Below are 20,672 nucleotides of genomic sequence, written 5' to 3'. Positions count from 1 at the left end.
ATCATTATCTTCATACATTCTGTGAGCTAAGAAAGATTTCTACCCTTTAAAAAAGCTGTAGAACAAACAAACAACAACAAAAACATACACATGACAGGACCCCTATGTGACTCACACAGCCTGAAGTATTTATTAGTCAGCCATTTACAGGAAAGTGCCCACTGCTGCTGCGGCTAAGTCACTTCAGTCATGTCCAACTCTGTGCGACCCCATGGACTGCAGCCTACCAGGCTCCTCCATCCATGGGATTTTCCAGGCAAGAGTACTGGAGTGGGGTGCCATTGCCTTCTCCAAGTGCCCACTATATATGGTCAAAACGGTTCTTTTTAACTGAGCTGTAATAACTAACATCTATTCATGACTTATTCAGATATATGCCCTATTTTCCTACTGATGCAAGTACAAATATAAATTTACCAGCAGTTCCATAAACTCTTCCTCCTGTCTTGATGTTAAGATTTACAGGTGCTGTACCGTAACTCCTAAAAGCAAAATAATAAAAATTATCGTGAAATGCTGAAATGAAAACAGCAAAATATTCAGTATGTACATATAAATTATATAACCACATATTAACTGGATAGACAGACACTAAACTCAAACATTTTAGAAAATGTTTTAAATTTTAAAAGTCTGTCACTTGCTTAATAAAAGATAAAAACAATTTTATTTAAAAGTATGATTAATTTTCCATCTTAAAAACCTACCTGTAAATAATTCAATATTCCACTATTACAAACTAATCAGAAATTTGGCTGGAAAGGAAAGAATAGTTTACATGCCTAGTTTTTACTTCCTCATCTCCTACTCATTCATTTGGACTTGCAAAAACTCACTGCTTCTTGCCTGCCTAATAATGTTCATCTTTTGTCTCCAATGTGTTAATTGTGACACCTAGGTTATTCTGCCTAAAAAAAAGTAAGGCTATATTCAATAAAATACTCAAATATTTGTATAAAGCTCCACTGCTATAAATGTAAGAAATATAAGGTAGCCCAAACAAAACTGTTACTATCAAGGAGGACCATCATTACCAACTTGAAGGTTTTATCATCTCACTGACTAATTAATTCATCTAATAAATACTTCTGCCCATGGCTTAACAGTAAAGAACCTGCCTGCAACGCAGGAGAGCAGCAGGAGCCATGGGTTCCACTCCTGGGTCGGGAAGATTCCCTGCATAAAGAAATGGCAACCCCTTCCAGTATTCTTGCTTGGGAAATCCCATGGACAGGGAAACCTGACAGAGGAGTCAATGGGGTCGAAAGTGTCGGACACAACAATAAATGCTTGAGTACCAACAATGTATCACATATAGTTCTAAGCTAAGCAGAGAGAAAGAGGAACTGGACAAATATGGTTCCTACCTCTTAATACTTACATTTCAACAATCAAGTTCAGCACAGCAAAAGCACTCTGAGGTATCTATATAAGATATACAAAAGTCCCAGCTATTTGAAAGTCAAAGTACAAAAACCAAGGACTGTCTCCAAATGGTCCTCTTACAGAACTGCTAAAGGATAAATCAAAACAGTATTTATGGCTTACCATAGTTCATTACATGAAGTTCTTTACTTTCCACCCAGCTACTTTCCCTTCCCCACTGTGCCTTTTAAAATGTTACTTTTCTTTTTTAATGCCACCGAGCCTTTGCATTCATTGTGAGTAAAAAGGCTTAGCTGTCTGGAAAACTGTATTCAAGTAAATCTGACACCAATCAATAGCTACCCCGCCACCATGAGATGTCAGGCTTCTCTAGGGGCTAGATCCTATGTACCTGGCTGTCTAAAGGAACTTCAAATTAAATATACCAAGAAATTTTATTTTAACCCGCTCCTCCCAACTTACCCGTATATGGTAATACACTGCTATGTACACAATGAACTAATCTAGAAATCTCCAGGTCAATGAGTCCTTTATCTCCCTTTCCATCTATAACCAACCATTACCCACGTTATTTCCATTTATTCTTTACTCATATATATCAAATTATTTCATCTATCACTATATTACTGATGCTGGCTTAGTTTTATCACCCCATGTAGATGATTACTTCAAATCTACTAAATAATTTCTGTCTAGCACATCTCAACTACATCTGCTGGAGTTTTATTTCAAATGTGACCGACCTAATAACCTTTACCATGATTACATGGCAAAAATGTACTAACTTCCCTCTTCTGTGGTTTAAAGAAGCAACCTTCCTCATCTACCTTATTCTCCAGCATTCTGGTTCCTCTAAGTCATGCTTCCACTGTATCTAAGTAGCTTCCTCTGCCAAAAACCATCAGTCCATTTCCTTCTGTCTCAAGAATTACTGAAACAAATTCAAATACTACCTCCTCTAGAATTTTCTCTTCAACACACGTAGACTTTTAGCAACCGTCCTCTCAAAATTTTTAAATCACTGTACATGTTTCTAGCTAAGCACTTACACTGCTTAGCTAGAAAGTGTTTGCTCACGTCTGTCTTCCTCACTACTTTTGATAAACAAGAATAGTTTATATTCCCATCATCAATTAACAGAATGCCAGACAAGCTGTCTTTAAAAAGTATTTAATGAATGAGCAGATGAATTTCAAAGACATAGCTGAGAAGCCACTCTTCTACACAAGGTAAATTATTCCTACCCTAAGATCTGCTTTTCTTCCTACCTTACTTACAGATACAATAAACTCGGTAACAAAAAGTATGTTACCTACAACAATTCTAGTTGTTACTTTCTAGCAGCTTACAATAAACCAATTTAGCATTGTTCCTTAAAAACAATTTGCTCTTTAAATTTGCTTCTGAAAACACTGCACAAAGTAAATATTCATTAAATTTTATTTCCTCCTTGGCTTTCTTTCAGTTTTCAATGGCTATATCTTGAGATAACAAGGTTAAAAAAGCTTTATACTCTCTAGAAAGATCTGTAACCTAGTTTGAAATGCATTAAAAATTACAAAAGAAAAGATGGACTGATGAGTGGGTGGAGGCATGGAGGTAGGTAGTAGACAGACAGGTGATGCAGCAAACACAGCAAAACATAAATTATATAATCCAGCTGATGAGTAAACAAGTGTCCACATCAATTCCTTAAACTTCTTTGAATGTTTGAAAATTCTCATGGTCAAATGTTGAGGGAAGAAAAAAGTTCAAAGACAACTGTGTTTTTTAATATGCAGTCTATTTACTAAATAAACACCTACTAAATACCATACGTAGGACACTGTAAGAAATAGGAAAATTCATAAACCATGGTTTCTACTCAAAGATTTCAGAGTCTAACTGTGATAAACGTGCAAACATAATTACAATCCATGAAACTGCTATAAGAAATAAAGTTCAGATAAAGTACTATGGGAGTCTATGTGTATTTAATATTTGTATGAAAGTCTTATCCCAAAATTGGTCATATTAGTAAAAAAATAATCACCATTTCCTTTAATTCTTCTATACTTGCAAATATAAATAATTTTAGAGGACAATACTTCCTAAAAATGCAATGAATACTATGGTATTATCTTAAAGTGTTCCTTCTGCGTAGTGCAAATGAAAAAGGAAGTCAAGATGTTAGTCACTCAATTGTGTCCAACTCTTTGTGACCCCATGGACTGCAGTCTGCCAGCAGGACTGTAGCTCCTCCAGTTTATGGGATTCTCCAGTCAAGAATACTGGAGGGGGTAGACATTCCCTTCTCCAACCCAGGGATTGAACCCGGGTCATCTCCTGCACTGTAGGTAGATTCTTTACCATCTGAGCCACCAGGGAAGCCCAGATGACAAAGGCCTATTACCATAAGGGTTTACTAATATCACAAGCTCAACACTAATCATTTACTTTAAGTGGAGATGAGGAGAACATCAAGCATTACCCTAACATGAATCATTTAAATCCTGCCCCTCCAAAAGTTGCTAGGGTCTTAAAATTCCACAAGCAGTCATTACTATAATGCAAAACTGATTATGACAACTGAATTACCTTTAAGCTTCCTGAAATAACTTCAAAAAATTTCTCTACTAGATTAAATATTCAAAAGCATTTATGCATATGTTGTTCCATTTCAGATAAGACTGCCTAATAAATGATAGTGCAATTAACGAAACGTTTGTTTTCAATGTACTAGTACCACAGTATACATCCAAATTGAAAAGCACAGAAACAACGTCAACTCTTATTCTACCACCATAACATAATCCCAATCCGTACTTTATTCCTCAGCAGTCCATTTGCTTGATCCAGCTTTACAGACTATAAACCCTGAGACAACATATTGGCATAAACAGCCCTCAGGATTATTAACCACTTGAAAAATACACTATAAAAAGCAAAAAGAAGTACTTTGGTTATTGTTTTTATTGAACAAAAAAATTAAAGAACCTAAACTCAGGTCTGGAAAAGTAATAAAATGTTAAAACAATATAGATGCAAACAACAATTTAAGGTTTTCTAATTCTAATTAAAGAATCTGTGGCACTCAATGAATTTGTAAAAACACTTCAATTTCAAGAATAAAAAACTGCTACTTCCACACAAGTTTACCTAACTTTATATTTAGGAAAAAAAATTTCATTCTGAAATCCTTTACATCATGATATGCAACTAGATGCACGCATGTATGCCGAGTCGCTTCAGTTGTATCTTGACTCTTTTCCACCCTATGGACCACAGCCCTCCAGGCTCCTGCTTCCATGGGATTCTCCAGGCAAGAATACTTGAATGCCATGCCCTCCTCCAGGGGATCTTCCCGACCCAAGGATCAAACCTGTGTCCTGTCCCTTACGTCTCCTGCACTGGCAGGCGGGTTCTTTACCACTCTTGCCACCTGGGAAGCCCTATAACTGACATAGAATACTGTATTAACTTTCGATTTACAACAGAATGATTTGATATATGTATAAATTGTCAAAATGATTACGGTAAGTTTAGTTAACATCCATCACCACAGATAGTTACAAATATTTTTTTTCCTTGTGACAAGAACTTGTACTTACTGTCTTAGCAATTTATCAGATGAAATTTTAATAAGAATTCATATCATGGTCAGATGGAAAATTGTAAAAACAACGGAATCAATCACTAATTGTCTGATACAGGCACACTGCCTTTGATTTAAGCACATACAACTGTTACTTATAACTCACCCATACTGTGGTGCTCCCGTTTTAATGTCTCCTATAGTGACGTGAACATCGTCCTCATCATCATCACTGTCGCTATCACTATCGTCTTCAGTCTCAGTCACTTTCTACACCAAAAAAATAACCACAAAATGCACTCATTAATCCATTTCAACCTTTGATTTGAGATGAGTAACTGAAAAGGTAACTGTTTTGCATTTTTTGAGCTCCTTGTAAAGGAAAAAGTTATAGTGCTGCTGCCTATTTCAACTCATTTACAACTCGGAAGTTGTACATGACAAAAGGATAACGATGTTAAGTAAAACTGTTTTTCATTGTCTTTTTGTAAATAACACTGTATGTATTTTTCCTATTAAGAACTGCTCCTCTTAAAAGTAAGATCTAAGGCAACATACTAAAATATCTAGAAGATAAACTTAAAAAAATTTGAGGAATTCTTAACACAAAGAACATGAAGGTAAAAGGAAAACAATTTTTAAGGGTCACAGAGTCATGGTTAAACATCATCAAACAGTTAAAAAAACAGTTCACTTACTCCTGACAATCATTTACACACAGTAGAGGCCCTGCAAATGACTGAGGGAATACTTTGTTTCTATGAGTAAAAGTTGGGCCATACACAAAGGTTTTATTTTGACTCTAAAAGGCTGTTTTATGCTTAGTCACATAAGAGCAAAATTAAAAAAAGTAGAACTCGTAGGCTAAATAGTTTTTTGTATACAAGTTCGAGCTTGCAGAATACAAGTTCTTTTTTACAGGATTAAAACATGTTAAAATATTCCTAAGAACAATGATTTGTTTACCTGCAAAACATTACTTTTAATAGGCATGATGTCAGACTGTCACATATATATATATATATATATAAATAAAATATAGATATATCTGCTAAAACAACTGACAAACTTGGGTTGCGAGACTCAATGCTTGCTTTGAAAAAACTAGGCTATTATTATTAATAATAAACTGCTCTTTTATTAAAGCAATAAACATTAAGCCTTGGTAAATGCTCCATTTCGTCTAGAGTTTCCTCCCACTAATTCTCATGCGAAATACTGCAAGTAATGCTAAATTTTGGTTTTTTCCCCACGTGAACGGGAAACTACCGATAAAGATTTTGAACAGAGAAGTAACCAGATCTTGTGTTACCGGTTTAGGTACGCCATTTTCAGGAGTTTCGTCTTCAATTCCAGATGGAGGATTGGCACTACAAGCGACAAAAACAAGCACATGCTTTGTATTACTTTTCTGAAGTAAGGATGGAACATTGTAGCATTTTTAAGCTACGTTTGATAGTTTCTTGAAATTACTGTCTGTTGCATAAGAAAAAAGATGGTAAAAACGGCCTGTCTTACTTTGCTATTCCTAATGCCTACACAAAACATGTACATTCAACACTGGAAGTAAAATGGAATTGCACCCACAGTTTGTTAATGATGCCAAATTTGCAGTTTGATGGTGGGATACAATTTGAGTTTTTTACATTTTTAAAATATGCATCATACTTAATCTTATTTACCCTAAAACTACCTTGAACATTGAGGTACTATAGGAACTGCCAAGGGCTATGTAACAGTTTCCTCTTTTCTTCCTCATTTTATAGTTTCATCTTATTGGATATATGTCCTTTGTCAAATAAAAAACACATTTTAAGATTTTTTAAAAAGTTAATTTTCATTTAAGACTGCCTTCCAGTTTGGCAGTGAAGAGCTCCAGATCTAATTTTCACACGACATACTTTTTTAAGGCTAGTTATTAATTTGAATTTGCCCTGTTATAACAAAATTGCTATATAATAATAAACTCTTATTCTCACGAGACTTAGCATATGGCCATTATCCATGAAGTCAAATTTCCAGTACTGTAGTGCAATTGGTTTTTTATATTTTTAACAACTACAATTTTTATAGTGGAAATTAACCATTAACCTCATTTTATAGATAAATAAACTCAAGTACAAGGCAGCTCACAATTATTTAGGTAAAGCATTTCCAGGAAAAATGTCCAGATGTTGATACAGTTCAAAGCTCTTTTCACTGAATTTCTGCTAATCTCTTGTAAACTTCACTTTTTGTCAAACAGTTTCTATAGGAATCAATTTAATCTCCAGTGTTTTTTTTTTTTTTGGTAATACAAATTCCAAATAAACCAAAATAAAGGGCAAAACCTAAAAATTTATCTGTTAAATTTTCATTGTTCTACACTAGCCCAAGGAAAAAAACATGCAACTATGATTATTCAGTACATTTCTCAGAAACCAGCTGGGCTTGTTCTTTTATGTCACAAAACAGTATATTTAACCAAACCTTGGATCAATGAAACATGACAATTAGAGATAGCACAATGCAATGGTTAATAACAGTTTCAAGGATGGGTTAGTCACTTTTTTAGTCACAAAGAATCTGGGGAAAACTAATAGCAAGAGCTCAGATCATTTAGGGCAATGTAATATGTACCATTCTGAGTACCAGAACACAGGTTTGGCAGGGTGCTCGTGCCCTACAGACTTGTTCTCTATCACCACTAAAATGCTAGAAATGTGGTAAAATTATAAGCTTTTTATAGAAAAATAAAATTTTAAAGATAGATCTTTTCCTTTGGATGAAATAAACTGCTTTCCAAATAAAGTGCTAATAAGGAACATGAAGACATTTTGACAGTGACAAGGGAGGGAGAGGGCTTCCTCTCCAATCAATTTAATCAGGTTGTGTACTGAGGAAGTAAGAAATCAGAAAATAAGCTTCAAGAATTGTAGCCAAGAACTCATATTAAGAAAATAAAATAAAAATTAGTTCACAAAATCCTGTTATTATCATTAATTTCTAGACCAACTGAAAAACAGGATAGGAAGTAATATTACTTTCATCACTATAGATTACACAAATCCTAACTTTGTGATTAACTGAGATCAGGGTTAGGAACTGGTTTGGATATATCCATTTCAAAATTAAATAACAAGATTTCAGATGGTACAGTACTGAGTTAATAATTTTTAAAAAAAAAGTCCAAAACAGGGGTATTTTAAACAGAGAATAAGTTCAACACCCTGTCAGCTGTTTCCATTTCTCACTTCTTCCCTTCACTTTTTAAAAAATAGCAGCAGAGATACAATTCATATACCATACAATCTACTCATTGAAGTATACAACCAGAAGATGGTTAAGTATGAAGACAGAATACTGTATCTATCTAATTATAGTACACTTCCATCATCCCAAAAAGAAATCTTACAGGTATGTAGTTGGTCTCCATTTTTCCCTACCCTGGTAACTACTACTTTCTGTCTCTTTGGATTTACCTATTGTGTACACTTAATAATTAGAAACGCAATACACAGTCCTTTGTGACTGGCTTCATTCAGCAAGTATAATGTTTTCAAGGTTCAACTGTGTTCTAACACATGTCAGTACTTCATTTCTCTTTACTGCCAAACAGTATTTCAACTTATGAATGTATCACTTTTCTAAATCTGTTCATTCATCATTTAATGGACACGGGTTACTTTCATATTTGGCTATTATGAATAATGCTGCTATGAACATTCACATAAAACTTTTTGTGATGTGTGTTTTAATTTCTCTAAAGAATGTATCTAGGAGTAGGATTCCTGGATCATGTGCATATGGCAGCTCTATGTTTTAACCTTTAGAGAAACTGTTAGACAGTTTTCCATAGTAGTTGAACCATTTTACAATTCCACCATCAGAGTTACAATTTCTCTGTATTTTCAGGAGCACCTGTTACTACCTGTCTTGATTACAGTCATCCTAGTGGGTGTGACGTGGCATTTCCTCCTCTTTTTAAACCCAAATATCTTTAAAACTCCTTTTTGCAATCATGCCTCCCTCATTATAAGACACTAAGGAATCTGGTCAGAGTAATGTCAGCATGTATCCATCCATGTACTTGTATCCATGAGCTATTATGAATTTAGGATAAGTTTCTAGCTCCTTAATATGTTCAATAAATGACACACCTTTCTGATAATCTAACACTTTCAGTCTTATAACAAATTCATTCATTCCACTTTTCATTTTAAATTTGAAATACTTAAGTTGTTAAGTTCTAAAAGTAGTTAGTTATAAAAGTAGTTACCCAAATAATTATTTTTTAAAAATTTAAACCTTTTTTCCTTAGTAGTGTAATGGTTATACTGTATACTCCACTACTGAGCTCACTTAAGGTTATGAAGTTACTTAATATGAAAAATATTCAAACCCTTACCTCAAAACTTTTTTGTCCCCTAGGCTATTAGCAAACAATTGGTTTAAGAGTACATCCTGAAATAGTAATAAAGGACTCAGTGTCTTCCAATCTCATTCAAGCCAATGATGATAACCAAATAATGCTGACAGTCTGTTGACAGGATCACTGTACCACACAATATTTGTTAAGTATCAATAAGAAATTTCACTAACCTGGCATTTTCTTCTTCTGGCCTTTCAACTTCATTTTCATCTACCAAAAAAAATACATACATAAATAAATAAAATTAACAAACAAATCACTCTTAAAGAAACTATTATTATGAAAATCTGAAGTGATCATCACAAGCACTAACCTAGGTCCTTTGCCAAATCAGTGTGCACATGCACGTCCCATGGGCCTATAAGCACATCCAAAGTTAGATCACCTTATAATGACTTAACAAGATTATGTTTTTAATGAAAAATAAAATTAATAAAAACCAACGTTTAAGTATTCAAGATTTCTAGATCTTTGTAAAAGAAACCCTACACAGTTACATTTCAAAGAGTACTAACTAATGATAAATCTTGCACCAAAGGTAATGTATTTCACAAGTTTACCAAAATTAAATTTGTCAAAGTCACGTCAAGGAGCAAGGTGCCCAAACATGCGCTTTTACTACTCTAAACACGATCGAGAATATGCCTTTTAGGCACGAAACAAACATTAACTTTCAAATTTAGCACTGGTAACAGACAAAAAGGGACTGTGACTTCATGGAAGTTAAAAAACAAATGTCAAACAACTCTCTTTCAACGGGTAAGTAAAAGATGCAGTAAATTCATTTTGTGTAAAAGATAGATACACGAGATGATACTGAAAACCATAAGCCTAAGGGACATGAGGTACTTCTATGTGGGTTAAAGCCAAGTCTCTTAAAAAAGAAAAATTTCACCTTAATACAGGAGACATTCGGGGTTTTCTTTATGGGCCATAATGTATTCCATCTCTTTCTCTCACTCTTTTAATTAATTATTTTTAAAGCACGACTTTCAGACAAGGAGGTACCCTTGCAGGTGCATTCCACACAAACTGACCATCAAGAAACAAGACGTTAGTTTTACAGCATCAACTTTATTTAGCTATTATTACAGAATGACTGTTTGTGGGACAAGAAGGGCATCCTACAGTCAAAGGGCAACAAGAAACACGCCAACAAAGCTCAGAACCGATACAAGAAAACAAGTGAAAGAGTGCTGAGGCGAGGCGGCCGAGAAGGGCGGGCGGGGAGGAGGGCGAGGCTGGGTTCCGACCCCGCGCCCCCGGCCCAGCCCGGCCCAGCAGCCGTGGGGGGGGGGGGGGGGGGGGGTCGTTGCGCGTTGGGGGCGTGGGCTGGGCGGGAGGAGGCGGAGGGGGGCGGGGAACGCGCACGCCGCGCTCGGCCTAAGGCAGGCCCGAGAAAGCTCCGCACGAAAGGCCGCAGGCGGCGGCGTGAGGGGCCCGGGACGCCGGCAGTTTGCGGGTCGGGAGGGGAAGCCTGAGAGAACCCGGGAAAGAGAAGGGACAGGAAGTTCCGTACCGCCATAAAGCCACTCTTCCTCCTCATCCCCTCCGGTCCCGCCGCTCAGCTCCGACACTAGGCGCTCGACCTCGCCGGCCGACATGGCCGCTCCGAGCACAACTTAAGCGCGGTGATCAACAGCCCCCTCCAACCCCTTCCCCTGCCTCGCTGACCAGGGGCTCGAGAGGGGCGCGAACCCGCCGACGAGCGGACGAAGGAAGCACGAGACTGAAATCCAGGGCAGACAGCCGCGGAGGCGGCAAAGCAGACGACTCCGGCGCCCTCCGCCCGCGCACGCGCAGCAGCGCCAAAACGGCGCGGCGTCTCTAGGTGGCTTCACTTCCGCGGCGGCGGCCACCTGAGTCTGCGCATGCGCATCGTGTCAGGCCCCGCCCCCCACGGGATTCCCCTCGGCCTTTTAGCATGGCTTTCTCTCCTGACGTTCTACGTTGGCTAGAATTCTCCTCCCCCAAAGTCGACTCTCATCGCTTGTGTTTCTACTGCTGAAGAGTACACCATTGTCTTTCTGGCTTTGATGCCTGCATTCTGTTCTCTACCTGTTTTGTTTTTCTAAATCTTCTGAAAAGCGTTTCATTTTTCACTTGTTATCAGAAGTGATATAAAATCGTTATCCTATCAGTCCCTGTTTCTCATTAGAGAAGAAATCTAATCATGCTCACTTTCTTGAAAAATTAGTTTTAACAGCAAACAAAAGTCAAAAAAAATCAAGAATGCGTTTTCCTTGTCAAAAAGAACTCATCCACTACCCTGGTTTCCAGAAGTAGGTATTGTTTTTCTGTTTGAGGTGCAGCATTATGAAATTTTAAATTCCAATAGTTGCTTCAAATATATCGTTGTGGAAGAACCTGAGATTAATGAGCCTTAAAGTGTACAACATTCAGAAACATTTCAACATTCAGAAAACTAAGATCATGGCATCAGGTCCCATCACTTCATGGCAAATAGATAGGTAAACAGTGGAAACAGTGGCTGACTTTCTTTTTGGGGTCTCCAAAATCACTACGGGTGGTGATTGCAACCATGAAATTAAAAAATGCTTGCTCCTTGGAAGGAAAGTTATGACCAACCTCAGTTCAGTCACTCAGTCGTGTCGGACTCTTTGCAACCCCATGAATTGCAGCATGCCAGGCCTCCCTGTCCATCACCAACTCCCGGAGTTCACTTAAACTCACGTCCATCGAGTCAGTGATGCCATCCAGCCATCTCATCTTCTGTCATCCCCTTCTCCTCCTGCCCCTCAATCCCTCCCAGCATCAGAGTCTTTTCCAATGAGTCAACTCTACTCATGAGGTGGCCAAAGTATTGGAGTTTCAGCTTTAGCATCAGTCCTTCCAATGAACACCCAGGACTGATCTGCTTTAGGATGGACTGGTTGGATCTCCTTGCAGTCCAAGGGACTCTCAAGAGTCTTCTCCAACACCACAGTTCAAAAGCATCAATTCCTCGGTGCTCAGCTTTCTTCACAGTCCAACTCTCACATCCATACATGACTACTGAAAAAACCATAGCTTTGACTAGATGGGCCTTTGTTGGCAAAGTAATGTCTCTGCTTTTTAATATGCAATCTAGGTTGGTCATAGCTTTTCTTCCAAGGAGCAAGCGTCTCAATTTCATGGCTGCAGTCACCATCTGCAGTGATTTTGGAACCCAAGAAAATAAAGTCTCTCATTGTTTCCATTGTTTCCCCATCTATTTGTATGAGCAGTATGAAAAGACAGGGGGATATTATTTAGCCTAAAAAAAAAAAAAAGGAAATTCTGGCACATGTTATAACATGGAGAAACTTTAAGGATATTACTAAGTGAAACAAGTCAGTCACAAAAAGATAAATATTATATAATTCAGTTTATATAAGGGACCTAGAATAGTCAACTCATAGAAACAGAAAGTAGAATGGTGGTTGCTGGGGTAGGGGGGACTAGAGAATTGTTAGTAGAGTTCCACTTTCAGCAGACAAAAACGTTCTCAATATTGGTTGGAAAACTCTGAAAATACTGAACTGTGCACTTAAAAATGGTTAAGATGGTAAATTTCATATATTTTGCCACGGTTAAAAAAACAGAAACAAAAACATGTCCCAATCAAATTCAGTATATTTATTCTCCAATCTGCTTTTCCACATCTCAGTTACTGCCACTTACTAGTGACCCACATAGAAAGCTGGCCATTAATCTGTGATTTTCTCTCTGCCTCTTCCTTTGTCAATCTAGTTACCTGAATTGTGTCTCTATCTTAAAATTTCTTCATAAATCCCAGACTATCTACTCCCTTTATTAGTAGTATTCTCATGTACTGTTTTCCATAGGTATTGCTGTTACCTTTTTCTAGCTGCCCTTCCTGCCCTAAATCTTACTCCATTCAAATTATTTTCCATTTAGAATATTTTTTCCCCTAAACTGAAGGTGTGAATAAATGTTTCTGCTCCTAAAAAAACATTCAGGTCCTCCATATTGGTGGGTTCCACATCCATGGATTCAACCAACTTTGGATAGAAAATATTTGAAAAGAAAATCAGAAAGTTTCAAAAAGCAAAACCTGTATTTGCTGTGTACCAGCAGCTATTGACTTAGCTTGTACATCATATTTACATTTACATAGTACTTACATTGTATTAGACATTTCAAGTAATCTAAACCTGATTTAAAGTGCACAGTGCATAGATTATATGCAAATATTACAGCATTTTATATAAGAGATGAGCATATGGTATTTTGTTATTTGTAAGATGTCGGGGCAGGGGCTGTACTGGAACCAAACTTCCAGCATAGGGTTACCAAGAGAAGATTGTACTTTAATAGCTCCCCATTGGCCGCTACTATTTAGAATACGGAAATAAGACTTACTCTAATATAGTCCATTATTTTCTATGTCCTAGCTCCTATTTCTTCATGGGCCTCTCTTTAAAGAAGACACTCAAGCCACAGTAAACCATTGTAGCTCCAAAGAACATATTGTAAGGTTTCATAATTCTGTACCTTTGTTTACGCTTCACTCTTTGCTTGGGCTGCCAGGAATGCCTTTCCTCATCCTGTACACCTGGTTAACACCTGGTTTTCTTTGAAGACAAATAAAAACTTATGTCCTATATGAAACTTCTTCTGACCACTTCCCTTTTTCCTTTGCTTAGAGTTTATTTTTCCCACTTTATAGCTCAAACTTAAAAAAAAAAAAAGAAAAAGCTTCTGTAATGTTTTATTGCATTTGCTTGCTTTACTTGTGTGTGTTAGGGAAATTAAGTCTTGTTCAGGCTTCAGAAAGTAGGACAAAAGGCCTCTGACCAACTTTTAACCTGCCTGCACCTTGTCTGAACTATGAGCCTGCCTGCAAGCACACCAACTGTTACCAGCAAGTCAAGCAGCTCCTTAGATAAGAAAGGGAGTGGGTCTTAGACTTTCTTGAGCCCCTGGGGGCTTAACTAGTGCCCGCAAGTGACGATGATATTAGTTTTCAGCCTGGGATTATAAATGGGAGCCCGCCTCCACCCCTCAAACTGTAATCTGAAGTCTCACCCATAGAGTGGACGCACCGCCCAGGACCCTTTTCCAAAATGGGACTCCAGATTGCTGTTACTCAGGACTTCCCAGTGCTGTTCAAGTCGGGATGTAGGTTTTGACCCAACTCGGTGATGTTTATGCCGTTACTCTCTCTATTGTTTCTATTTCTTTTCTTTTAATGATTGTATATTGAAATTAAGTTAAATATTAACTCTTAAATTAAAAATTGTTTATTTTGTGTTTAATAAGTGGTTTCTTTTGTTAATGAATCCTTTGCACCTAAAACGAAAGTAAAACTTTCGCCAAAACAGTGTGAGTCCTTTTACTTCAGGTTATTTTGAAGGCAAGGCTGTGGATCACTTCTATCTAAATCTTCAGTGCCCAACACAATGTATGGAATATTGTACACATGCATTAAAAAGTTGGTTGAGTATATTATCTATTATACTGATATGAATTCAACAAACATTTATTTAACATTTATTTAATACCTGTTATTTTCTAGTGCTGGGGAAGCCAAGCTTCTAGTGCCCCATCTAGTAGAACAGATACGTTAAGGAAAACAAGTATGTTAAAACTTACTCCATGATATGGCAAGTATTTAGCCGAGGTATATATTTTTCATGGATTATGTAATATATCTTATTAACTACTGTTTTGGAGCTTAGCTCAGTGATCACAATAAGTGCTTAATAAATAGTGATTGAACAAACCGAACCTATGACCTATAACCAATCTGGGCTTAATCTTGTTGACTTCATTGTGCAGGTATTTAATGTTCTAAGCTAGGAGTGGCTGGAGAGAAATTGAAAATTTGTGAAGGTTTTTGGTGCCATTATAATGCGTTGGCTGGATCTGTAGGCAGTTGGGCTAGGAGAGGTTTTAAGCAGAAAAATGACTGAACAAACTTAGTTTACTAGGAAGAAAAGTGAATCAAAGGGTGAAGAGGTGGAAAACTGGAAAACGATAGGAAAGGGGTGGTCACTGCTATTGTCCAGTTGAGTGACGACGGTGGATTAAGGCAGTGAGAACAAAGATGGATGAGGAGAAAGGACTGGATTCTCGAATTTTGAAGCAGGTCAAGATTTAGTGCCAATGAGAGGAGGGAAGGAAGATAGAGAAAGTGAAAGCAAAACTGGTAGGTGTATTACAGGTTTGTGACCAATACTGTATGGGATAGTAATCTATAAACAACAAAACCTCACAGTAGTTTGAGTGAACTCCGGGAGTTGGTGATGGACAGGGAGGCCTGGCGTGCTGCAATTCATGGGGTCGCAGAGTCGGACACGACTGAGCGACTGAACTGAACTGAACTGGCCGCTCTTAATTTGGGAAAAGTGGCTGTACATTTAAAGACATGTGTTCAGATCCGTGAAAAACATCATATTTCAAATTAGATTTTATCACTCCTCAGATTTCTCAAGGAGTAGCGAAGGATAATCTGAGCAGAGAGGGAGAGGAGGACAAAATTCCTTAGGTATTTCTTCAGCTCCTTCCCACTTCCACGAACCCACCGTGGCTTCCTGGAGGCTCGGAGCCCCGCCCATTTCGTCTGAGCCCTAAACAATTCTTCCGCGACGGATTTCCTCACTAGCCAATCATGCTCCGGAGCGTCATTACCCTGCGCCACACTGGACAAGTCAGAGGCTGCCCCACGTGTCTGTGTTGACTGTCAATATCTCTTGGAGCCCAGTTCCCGGAAGCTGTGAGTTCTGCGAGAAATTCCTGCACTCGGTGCCCCGAGTCTGCGAATTCCCAACAATGAACACTCCAGGCGTGCTGTCTTTTACCCAGCAAGCCTGGGAGCAGGTGCTGGCCAAAGCGAAACGGGCCGTGGTCTACCTGGACGCCGCCTGCGCCGAGAGCCTGCACTGGGGCTGCGGGTCCTCGAGGCTGCTGGAGGCGGTGGGGAGCCCTGCGTGTTACCTGCGCGAGTTCGAGCCTGCCGCAGTTGGTGGCGGAGTCGAGCAGCCCAAGGCAGTGTTTGTGTTGAGCTCCCTGCTGAAAGGCCGGATCGTGGAGACCCTGCGGGACATCATCTGCCGAAGTCACTTCCAGTACTGTGTGGTGGTCACGGCTGTGAACCACGCAGTGCATCTTACGGCTAATCATGTGCCGGCGGCGGCAGCAGCCGAGTTGGAAGGGCAGCAGCCAGTGTTCGAGCAACTGGAGGAGAAGCTGTGTGAGTGGATGGGCAACATGAACTACACAGCTGAGGTGCTGCATATACCATTGTTACTCGCCCCTGTAGCTCCCCACCTTGCCCTGACTCCAGCTTTTGCTTCCCTTTTCCCACTGTTACCCCAGGATGTGCATATCCTCAACAGTGCCCGACCTGACAGGAGGAGGCTGGGAAGCCTGGCTGAGGTGGATGCCACTGCCCTGACCCCTGAGCTGCTGCTGCAGATTAGGTGCCTGGTGTCAGGGCTCAGTTCCCTGTGTGAGCATTTAGGGGTACGAGAGGAGTGCTTTGCTGTAGGTGCCCTCAGTCGGATCATCGCTGCAGATCTGGCCAATTTTGCTCCTGCCAAGAACAGGAGGAAGACTGCTACAGGCCGGGCATCAGTGGTCTTTGTGGACAGAACGCTGGATCTCACAGGTAAGTTGGCAGTTGTTGTGGGGGGCTTCATAACTACTCTCCAAAGTGATTCAACCTATAATTAATATACCTCTTTCTATGTGTCAGCCACTTCCCCGGTGGCTCAGACGGTAAAGAATCCGCCTGCAGTACTGGAGAGCAAGAGTTTGACCCCTGAGTTGGGAAGATCCCCTGGAAAAGGAAATGGCTACCCACTCCAATATTCTTGTCTGGAGAATCCCTGGAGAGGAGCCTGGCAGGCTACAGTCCATGGGGTCCCAAAGAGTTAGAAATGACTGAGGGACTGACATTTTGACTATGTGTCAGGTTAAGGAGACAAAGAAGAACTAAATAGACACAGTCCCTGATCTCACAGTTTATGGTCTAGAGGGGGTTATGCTATGCTATGCTAAGTCACTTCAGTCGTGTCCGACTCTGTGTGACCCCAGAGACGGCAGCCACCAGGCTCCCCCATCCCTGGGATTCTCCAGGCAAGAACACTGGAGTGGGTTGCCATTTCCTTCTCCAATGCATGGAAGTGAAAAGTGAAAGCAAAGTTGCTCAGTCGTGTCCAACTCTTAGCGACCCCATGGACTGCAGCCTACCAGGCTCCTCCATCCATAGCATTTTCCAGGCAAACAAGTAGCAATTAAAATCAACTTATTAAATGCTGTAATGGATAAATACATCCTTAAGGTGTACTATCCTGTTAAACAAAAACAACTGCATCTAGCTCAAATATTGAAAAACTGGACTTATGCTGACATGGAGGAGAACTGTCCACCTGGGAACCTTTGGAAATGTGCAGATATGAGTATTCACAGCAATCCTTCATAAGAAGGATTTAAGTTGTTGGAGAACTGTTAACAGATGACCAAATTGAGGGAAGCTGTACAACAAAACACGAAAATAACTGAAATACTACAGACAGTTGACTTTCAAGTTTGAAAGGGGCATTGTTCAAAGGGAGCAAATAGAAAAGTTTCTCTGGGTAGATTCAAGGCAACAAACAGGTAAAAAGAGAAAGAAAAATCAATCTACTTTGTCCAGGGCTTATGAGGATCCGTGAAAGTATTAGTTTCAATAGCGTGCTGAGAGAAATATACAGTGTGATGACAGAGCAATGAGAGTGAACCTCCAGAAAGTTTCTTCAGATATTTCCCAAGTACATTTAAAATGATAAGGACTCTGTTTCCTTCCTGAAGAGTTCATTTGAAAAGCACCAGGTGGGGCTCAGCCAGGTAGTGTCCATACATCGAGGAAAGCACTCCCAGGCCTGGTTAAGGGAGCTCAAGTTAGGTGAGATCTCCTGGGTGGGAGAGGTCACCTGCCTGGGGTAGCAGGTGACAGGAGCAATGCCCTGGTGGGAGAGGGGGTCAAGGGAAGCCAGAATGAGTGGCATAACAGTGTCCTTGGGGCCCAGCATATTTACCTCTCTAATGGGGCATAGAACCAAGTTTGAAACCTATCAACTTTGGCATACTGTAGCCAAGAAAGTTTCACTGATCTACATCCCATTTTTAAATTATGACAGTGCTCTCCTTCAGAAGGGATCAAATTATTGCTGGCTAATAGAGGGTAAATTTTGGAGGAGAGATTCTCAGTTCAGTTCAGTCGCTCTGTTGTGTCCGACTTTTTGTGACTCCATGAATCGCAGCATGCCAGGCCTCCCTGTCCATCACCAACTCCCAGAGTTCACTCAGACTCAAGTCCATCATGTCAGTCATGCCATCCAGCCATCTCGTCCTCTGTTGTCCCTTTCTCCTCCTGCCCTCGATCCCTCCCAGCATCAGGGTCTTTTCCAATGAGTCAACTCTTCTCATGAGGTGGCCAAAGTACTGGAGTTTCAGCTGTAGCATCATTCCTTCCAAAGAACACCCAGGACTGATCTCCTTTAGAATGGACTGGTTGGATCTCCTTGTAGTCCAAGGGACTCTCAAGAGTCTTCTCCAACACCACAGTTCAAAAGCATCGGTTCTTCGGTGCTCAGCTTTCTTCACAGTCCAACTCTCACATCCATACATGACCACTGGAAAAACCATCGCCTTGATTAGACGGACCTTTGTTGGCAAAGTAATGTCTCTGCTTTTGAATATGCTATCTAGGTTGGTCATAACTTTCCTTCCAAGGAGTAAGCGTCTTTTAATTTCATAGCTGCAGTCACCATCTGCTGTGATTTTGGACCCCCCCAAAATAAAGTCCGACACTGTTTCCACTGTTTCCCCATCTATTTCCCATGAAGCTTGGATAGAGGGTAGATTTTGGAGGAGAGATTCTAATTTGAACAAATTTGTTACTGTAGTCCTAATAACTTATAAATTAAAGTCTTCTTAATGGACGTGTTTGTGGTAATCATCCAAACTGTCTTCCAAATAATCAGTTTATTCATTCATTTATGTCAAAAATGTTTCAAGATAGTGTTGCAATTTCATACTGATAATTCTTAGGACTGATTTTCAGCTGGTATACAGTTGTGTTGTCAAACTTATTTTTTAAAGACTGAAATATGTCTGTGCATGTGTTCAGTCACTTCAGTCTTTGCAAATCCATAGACTGTAGCCCTCCAGGCCCTTCTGTCCATAAGATTCTCCAGGCAAGAATACTGGAGTGGGTTGCTGTGCCCTCCTCCAGGGAATCTTCTCAGACCAGGAATTGAACCCACATCTCTTGCCTCTCCTGCAGTGGCAGGTGGGTTCTTTACCACTGAACCACCTGGGAAACCCAAATATGTTTGTACTAACATACAAAATATAAGTAAAGAGAATGTAAGTAAAGAGAAATTCTCTACTTGCTAAGACCACAACTCACCTAATACTGTTGCTTGGTAGAGACAAGTGATAGGGCCTAAGAAAGTGGAGGTGCTGAGGATACTAAGGCTGCAGAAGGAATTCATGCTGGTAGTGATGATTGTAGAGAAGCAACACGTGTCCTTTGCTCTACAGTGGCCCAAAACTGGCTGGGGTGGTAAGGTAAGTGGAGTTGGTAGCATTACTTTTGGCCCAGGTGCTTTCCAACCTTGATCTAGGCTCTGACATCCAGGAACACACCCGATCACCATGCTTAGTTTTTTTTTTTTTTTTTAATTGATCTGTCCTGGCTACAGCAAGCATAGGGAACTGGGGAGCTCATGACTTGTTACTAAGAATTTCTTGTGAACTTCCCTATCTGTCCAGTTGCTGGGATTCTGAGTTCCTAGTGCAGGGTTTGATCTCTGGTCAGGGAAGTGGATCCCACATGCCACCTGGGGCAGCCAAATAAGTAAATAATAAATATTACAAAAAAAAGAATTTGTTGTGACAAGAATTTTGATGTAGTTTCTTACATCTAATTGCAGCTTAGATTGGGGCATTGTTTAGCTAAGGATAGCTGCAGCATGTAGAAGATTGCACCAACAATTTCTAAAAATCAAAAGGTAACTGGAAATCATCAGAATGATTTGAATCTGATATGAATTTCAATTTAAATTACATATGACAGCTGTTTTCATATAGTGACCAAAAGAAAATCCATTTTCAGTTGTTGGTTTAAATGTTAATTTATATACATAGTGTATTAAAATGTTATTTGTTGTTGAATATTTTGGGTGCTATTCTTGACACTTTACCATTAGAAGATACATATGCATATGTATATATTCTTCTTAGATTTAAAATTGATGCTACCCAAAATAACACAAGTAACCTCCAATAGTTCATAAATAATCCACA

The 20,672-nt window shown here is 39.4% G+C and overlaps 2 protein-coding genes across 15 annotated transcripts in view; one reads left to right on the top strand and one right to left on the bottom strand.

Moving 5' to 3' along the window:
* Positions 1-11,216, bottom strand: part of FIP1L1 (factor interacting with PAPOLA and CPSF1) — a 65,006-nt gene extending 53,790 nt beyond the window's left edge. For 6 of the 14 annotated variants that reach the window (XM_019962752.2, XM_019962754.2, XM_019962757.2 and 3 more), the window contains exons 1-6: positions 10,891-11,211; positions 9,685-9,729; positions 9,542-9,581; positions 6,273-6,330; positions 5,127-5,230; positions 418-482 (exon numbers count right to left, since the gene is read on the bottom strand). In XM_019962752.2, the coding sequence (XP_019818311.1) occupies positions 418-482; positions 5,127-5,230; positions 6,273-6,330; positions 9,542-9,581; positions 9,685-9,729; positions 10,891-10,975 (397 nt within the window). In that variant the 5' untranslated portion in view covers positions 10,976-11,211. Of the gene's footprint in view, positions 1-417; positions 483-5,126; positions 5,231-6,272; positions 6,331-9,541; positions 9,582-9,684; positions 9,730-10,890 lie in introns of all 14 variants that reach the window. The other 8 variants (XM_019962756.2, XM_070791432.1, XM_070791433.1 and 5 more) reach the window with 4 other exon arrangements.
* A 4,798-nt stretch (positions 11,217-16,014) lies between these two features.
* Positions 16,015-20,672, top strand: part of SCFD2 (sec1 family domain containing 2) — a 396,972-nt gene continuing 392,314 nt past the window's right edge. The window contains exon 1 of the mRNA XM_019962747.2: positions 16,015-16,986. Within this exon, the coding sequence (XP_019818306.2) occupies positions 16,149-16,986 (838 nt within the window). The 5' untranslated portion in view covers positions 16,015-16,148. The remainder of the gene's footprint in view (positions 16,987-20,672) is intronic.

Source organism: Bos indicus, chromosome 6 (assembly GCF_029378745.1).
Source record: "Bos indicus isolate NIAB-ARS_2022 breed Sahiwal x Tharparkar chromosome 6, NIAB-ARS_B.indTharparkar_mat_pri_1.0, whole genome shotgun sequence".
NCBI lineage: Eukaryota > Metazoa > Chordata > Mammalia > Artiodactyla > Bovidae > Bos > Bos indicus.
This window is presented reverse-complemented; position numbering and strand designations above follow the sequence as displayed.